General features: G+C 36.5%; 1 protein-coding gene across 1 annotated transcript; it reads left to right on the forward strand.

Moving 5' to 3' along the window:
- Window positions 1-1,685: 1,685 nt before the first annotated feature.
- LOC142356060 (uncharacterized) lies at window positions 1,686-6,722 on the forward strand (the record flags this gene model as incomplete). The annotated part of the gene is made up of 4 exons (XM_075408039.1): window positions 1,686-1,884; window positions 5,399-5,674; window positions 5,884-6,195; window positions 6,447-6,722. Coding segments are annotated over exons 1-4 (1,063 nt in total), but the record flags the coding sequence as incomplete, so codon positions are not given.
- Window positions 6,723-7,179: the final 457 nt, after the last annotated feature.

Here is a 7,179-nt window from a genome sequence, read left to right on the forward strand (position 1 = left end):
TCGAAGCTAAAATGCGGAATAGACTGCTGTGAAAAAAATCACAATCGCATAATACACAACAGACAAAGTATGACACACGATCAAATCCAGTCACCAGAACAAACAAATGAAACCAGCATGGCAAATCAGACAACTTGGTCATTCAAAGGATTCCTCCAAGTTGCACCGTTGCGCATCTACGCTGAAGAAGGAAGTTTTGTCGAAACTAGAGCGGTTTGCGACACCGCCTCCTTTCAAAATTGGATAGATGAAGCGTTGATAAAATATCTACGCCTTGAAGGAAAAAATACTTCAATGTCAGTGACCGGACTCCACGGAATGAACTCAATCGACTGTTTGAAGGTACCGGTCAAGATTGCGGCGGCCGATTTAATCAGCGACACGGTAAAAAAAATAGTAGCCAGTAGTTACAAAGATCTTGTAGTTTGAACATCGGTTTACAAGGTAAACAAGATAAGTAAACGTTATCCTCATTAATCGTGCATAAGACACAAAAAATGACTTGAAAGACGTGAAAGTGATTCTTGGTCGAGATGCTTACTCCCCAATATGAAATTTAGAGTACAAATATTGTGGCAGTAATCCTCCATGGGCAGTAAAAATTCCATTAGGCTGGAGGCTATGTGGTCCACTGCCAAATAGTGAAAGGACAGAGAGCAGTTTCCTAAGCAGCGACAGCCAAGCGAATAAAGAGCTATCAGAAATTATGAGAAAGTGGTGGGAAATCAATTCCTATGGTGCAACATTTCAAGTAAGCAGCAGAACACTTGAAGATAAAAAGTCTCTTGAAATACTAGAGAAGACAACGTTAAAGCTACCAGAACGTTTCCAAGTTCACATACTTTTTTACCGGAAAAGAACAAAAACTTGATTTTAATGTTTCTTCAGCTCTCGGACAACTAATATCGCTCGAACTAAGACTAGAGAATAACGAATCTTTAAAATTGTTGTATCGGGATTCAAAAAAAAAGGTTTAGCCGAAGGTGGAATCTCTTTGTTTCAAAAGGGCGAACTTGAACGTCAGTATGTTTGGTATCGACCTCGTCATCCAGTTATAAACACCAGAAAACTCAAAGTAAGAAGGGTTTGCGAAGCTGCGAAAAGGTTTCGAGGATACTGTCTAAACGAGATTTTGATGAAAGGTCCCCACCTTTTGCAAAATCTAATCGGGATCTTATTCAAATTTCGAGAAAAACGTGTTGCACTAACCGCAGATATTGAAGAAATGTTTTTGCAAATTCAATTGCCTGAACAACAAAAAGTTACCTCAGGTTTCTGTGCACAGCTGAAGACGGTAAACTGATACAACCGGCACCTGGTACCTAGTACAACCGGCACATTTTGGAGCTAAGTAATCTCCAATTTGTGCAAATTATGCCCTGCAGCAGTGTGCAAAACTGTTTGTAATAGAACATCCTTTTGCATCGCAAGTAGTAATGGATAACTTTTATGTGGACGATATTCTTCTCTCGGTTCACACAACTGAACAAGCATCTGAAATAATCCATGAACTGAAATCAATGCTAGCAAAATGAGGCTTCAACCTCACAAACTGATTTTCTAAATTCGAAGAAGTATTTGAAAACAGTTAAACGACACCAATTGAAAGCGAAGATAACCATAAGGTCTCTGGACTTGAATGGATAGCAGGCGATGATCTGCTAACTGTTCGGAAGGACCGAGAGATGAAGAAAACCAATTGTACGCAACGACAAGTTTTTTCAACAGTGTCGCAAGTGTTTGAACCTCTGAGATTCATGGCATCATTTGTCATTCGAGGAAGGATGTTAATCAAACGAATCTGGCAGACACAAGGTCAAAGGGGTGACTCGCCGATAGCCGAAGACATAAACACCGAGTTCAGCAAGTGGTTGCAAGAATGGAGTAACTCGAAACAATTATTCGTTCCAAGAAGGTACAATTAAAAATTTTGTGACCTTTGAGCTACACGTCCTGGGAGAAGCGTTGGAAGATGCCTTTTGTGCAGTAAGTTTTTTTTTGTAATCACTAAACCAAACGGCGATAGACTAATAAAGTTCATTGTTGCAAAAACAATGGCAACTCCAATGAAGCACCATACTTTACCAAAAAAAGTGTTATTGACAGCAGTTACAGCAAACAGAATTAAATATCCAGTTTTGAAAAAACTTCAAATTTCGTTTGCGGCAACCTATTTGTGGAGTGATTCAATTACTGCCCAACAATCGTTCCGGATTCGTGCTGACAACCCAAGTAATCTGGGAACGGGAGGTCTCTCCATAAAAAAACTGATGCAAAGTGTCTGGATAAACGGGCCCAATTGGCTGAAGAGCGAAATTAACGAAACAGAAAACTGAGACCGAAAAGAAGTAGTTCCTGATCTGAGAGAAGTTTTTGCCAGTAATTCGAACGAAAATCAGCTCCAATTGACTGTATTGATTCAGTAATTTCAGAAGACTGAGAAATGTTTTTGCGAGAATGTTGAATCTGAAAAATGGGAACAAAGACATAACCCCTGATTTGATTGACCAAGCAGAAAATCGAAAATGGAGTTAGTCCAGAGATAAAGTTACACAAAAGAATTAGCGTCATTGAAAAAAGGAGACTCTGTTAAAGGCAACAGTAAAAAAAATTGAATCCCTGAATCCCTTTCTGAGTGAAAATCTAATACGGGCCAAATGTCGACTTAGACAAGCAAACATAAGTTTTGGAGAAAAACATCCTGTTATTTTTGCCTCATTCTCATCCAGCAGTTAAATAATATCTCGAGTTTCAGCATAAGCACTACCTTCACCAAGGTGTTAAAGATTTTAGAGCTGAAATTCAAGTAAAGCTTTGGGTAACTGGTCTAAGAAAGATACTGAGATCGGTTAAGCACCAATGTCTACACTGTAAATTGAAGAGAAGCAGAACGTAGATGCCAAAGATATCAGATTTCCCAGTAGTCAGAATAGAAGAGAATCTAATGCCGTTTACAAACACTAGAGTAGACTATTTTGGAACGTTTTCAATTAAACTTATCCGAAGAACAGTGAAAAGATGGATTTGTCTACTCACGTGTCTTAGCGTCAGAGCAGTGCATATTAAGATTGTTCAGTCACTGGACACACAGTCTTGCTTGGAACGCAGTTCATCGGTTCATAGCGAGAAGAGGGAAACCGAAAACAGTAAATTCTGACGACGGAACTAACTTTGTAGGCTCAGCGAACGAATTGAAGGCGGCCTTCAAAGAACTGCCTGAAAGAGAGCTACTTCAACTACACTTTAGCCAGAATTCAGAAACTTCATGAAGGAGACGATAAAATAGCTAGAATGGCAACAACCAAAAATGCTAAAGAAACTTATTTAGGGCCAGTAGTTAAACATATTTCAATAGATATTGCCCGCATTTGAAAGTATTTTGCTAGAATCAAAATAGGGTCGACTTTGTTGCGGTCTTACATTTAATTCTCATTTTCTCAAGAACTACAATTCCGATTCAATTCTTTTTTCATTTGCAATATTGTCGAATAGTGCTGGTCACTGCCAAGCTTGCTAAAATTTGAATCATTAGTATGGAACCTATTTACATTTGAAAGTTTTCCCGTGTATTGAGGTTGAACAGGTTAATAAGGTATTAGAATTCAAAAGGGAGCCGAAATTCACTCTTTGAGACCGAACCCTCCTTTTCCCTCTCAATGTGTATCGTACAAATTTCTATCGACCACCAAATTTCATATTTTATCCCTTTATGACTTGTGTTGGACATATAGACAAAAAATTAACCGTCTCATATTACAGTCCTTTCTATTCATTCTAATTTGAGAGAGAGATTTACAACGCAAATAGAACGACCTTAAAACTTAGTTGAAATTTATCTTGATAAACTAAGATAGGCCTAAACAGTAGTTTTGTATTTAATACGCTTGAAATGAGAACATATACTCAAGTGTTATTTTAAGCTCGACAGGAAAATTTCGGACATTATTTTTCCACATTTTTTGTTAATTTTCCGAGCAAAATAAGCCTGATTTGATAAACGAGAACAAATTTTGAGAAGTTGAGGCAGAAGTCAGTCAGCAGAAAAAATATTTCTCGGCAAAACAGAGTTGGCTCTTTCTTGGGATTAATATCTTCTTTTTAAGAATTGACCAATATTATGAAGCAACAACAATTAAATCATTTTAAACAGTTGGAACTCAATGTTTGATAGACGCATAGTCTAAACATGGGAGCCAAGTCTAGGTAGAGAGTTATGAGAAGATAACGATCTACCAAAATGTATTAAGGAAAGTCCATACTCGACTCATTTGAGCTATGAAAAGACTTTATCTTGCCTGTAAGACATGCCGGGCTCAACTCAGATTTTCCTAAAAAACTTTAGCTGGATCCTGACTAACCCATGGAACTTTAGCGCGACCAAATTTTCTCATAAAAGAATATTGTTAATGTTATGGTCTTTTCATGAATCCAAGTCGAGTTTTTCATAACCATTTAGAGTCGAGCAAGGTCTTTTCATGGGTCCGCTAGTAGTCTTTTCATAACCAGTTAAGGTCGAGCAAGGCATTTTCAGGTGTCCATCATTAGTCAAATAATAACCAACAAATGCAAGTTAAGTTGTTTTCAAGGGTCCACCATTAGTCTTTTTTCATAATTAAAAATGTCGATTTACGGTTTTTTCATGGGTCCACACTTAGTGTTTTCATAATTTTCCAAACTTAAATTCTTTGCCACGAAAATTTTAATTGCAACACTCTTGCTCACTATTACTTTTAATGTAGTCTGAAGAGCCAAAAAACTTCCTAAACCTGCATTGTTTTTAAACAAAAGATGTTTCAAATTTTTGGAAGGAAAAGAAACTGAATAACGCCTAATTTTTTAAATTGCTAAATGGAACAAGACCATTACTTTTAAGCTACCTGGTTTCATTCAGTCAACTATTTTTTTATATACTCAAGCTGACATAAATGCTTTATCTTAAGAGTTTACAAAATTCTTAAGCTTTTTGGCAGTTTTCCAACTGTTGTTTAAGTTAAACTTTTCTGGTATGTAGAGAAGCGCAAATTTTTTTTTGAAAATTTCTATCTCAAAAATGCAGACTTAAGAGAACACTAATTGTGGACACGTGATAAGACCTTAATTCGAATTTGTTGGTTATGAAAAGTCTAATGGTGGACCCTTGAAGAGACTTTTCTCGACTCTAACTGGTTATGAAAAACTAATGGTCGACCCATGAAAGGACATTAGCTGGACTTCATCTAGTTGGTGGACCGTGTTTTTATAGTCAACATTGGCGCCACTACTAGACTTGGGCCTGCACCTAGACCTGGAGATACCCTTCGCAGAAGACCTTTTTCATTATTTCGTATTTAAGATAATTCATTTTCTTTTCTTTTTAAATCATTAGTGTTAGTATTTTATTGTTGTTTCATGGTTTTAGACCCCCCTGATGTCAAAGCAACATTTCTCCAGAGAAATACGACAACACTTGAATTGTCTTTCATTAATCCTAACACCGGCTGGGACTTCTTTTCTGTTGATGTAGCTCCAGTTATTCCACAAGCGATCGTCAACAAAACAATTTCCTCCTTGCCTCTAGAAATTGCTGGATTGGAATCTGGAGCACAGTATAATTTTAAAGTGTCGGTTGCGATCACGAAATTCTGCGACTATGGGATCAACCACCCGTCATCTTTTTTCGTTACTACATGCACAAGTAAGCCTTTTATATATGTCAGTAGGAAATTTCGAGTTCTTTCCAAATTGTCAGTATTGCTTCTGTTAATTTCAACCCAACATATTTGAAAAGTAACCTCAATGTTTTTTAAAAACAATTAAGTTGAGTTGAATTGAGTTAAGTTGAGGTAAGAAAGATATGCTGAGAAAAAGTGAAAAAGAGTCAGTAGCCAATCGCATAAATTTCAGTTCCAACGATTCCAACTATTAAAGAAGATGATCAAACCAGTGTTGCAATAGTAAATCAAACATCAATTACCCTCATTGGAAAATTGATCAACTTCTCTGATGCCTACTCTGTGATTGGCTTATTGGAAAATGGGAAAAGGGTTTCCAATTTTACTCGAGTTCAGTCAACGACAGCTGAAAACAATCTTACGTTGCCAAATTTGACAGCTGGGAGTACATACACAGTGGAGTTGGTCTCTGTTATTGGAACAACCACGGATTGTGGAGGAAATACAATAGACAGCAGTTTGAAGCTTTTAGCTATTTGTACAGGTAAAAGTTTTTTTTCTAATTGCGTCATTTGCTTCAAAATAAACATTCCTTCAAATATTATTAAAAATATTGGAAAAAAATCGTGGCACAACGCCAGCTCCTTGTTGTGATTCTGTTCTGACTAATTCTCTAATTCATGATTGCCCTGAAGTATGTATCTATGATATAATTCGATGGCCTTGTTTTGCAGTTTTCTATCTTTGTTACCGGTTTTTATTGTTAACTTTATATCCATTGTATAATTTGATTAGATCCACCAAACTTCGATGCAGCTTTTGTCCAGCGAAACACATCTACAATTGAATTGACATCGATTACCCCAAGCTCTGGATGGGATTTCTTTTCCGTTGAAACAAATCCTCCAACTCTACAAACAATTTTCAACGAATCCTTTTTCAACCTGCCACTTCCAATTAAGGAATTGGTCCCTGGAACGCAATATAACTTAAGTGTGTCCGTTGTGGTTACCATTCACTGTGAATACGGGACAAACCATCCATCCTCTTTCTTTGTTACAACATGCACAAGTAAGCAAAGATTATTCACTCATTAAAACACAAAGTGTGGAATTGTTTTCGTAAACTAATAGTTGTTTCCCGAAAATTCTCCGCCAAACGAACAGATATTGTTAAAAAAATTTTCAGGAACCACATAAGTCTAACAAAAAGTCTCATCAATTTTTGATCGAAAAATCACTGCTATCATTTGCAACTACACGCTCAATTTGTTTTTCATTGCTTGCCATGTGATATTTGAAATCAATATTGGTTAAAGTTAATTAAATATATTTTTGAAATGCAGATACTTCATGCAGGGAATAATTCTAATACAATGATTAGCTATACGTAAATTTGATGCTTAGCGAGTAAAAGTTCTTCAATACTTTATCTGAAAATTATTCAACTCAATATTTTATCTGAAAATTTTTCAACATAATACTTTATCTAAAGTTTTTTATCTTTTTATCTGCACACACAGACTTTT

The sequence above is a fragment of the Convolutriloba macropyga genome, unplaced genomic scaffold, assembly GCF_964194025.1.
Source record: "Convolutriloba macropyga unplaced genomic scaffold, txConMacr16.3 SCAFFOLD_5886, whole genome shotgun sequence".
In the NCBI taxonomy this organism is placed as follows: domain Eukaryota; kingdom Metazoa; phylum Xenacoelomorpha; order Acoela; family Convolutidae; genus Convolutriloba; species Convolutriloba macropyga.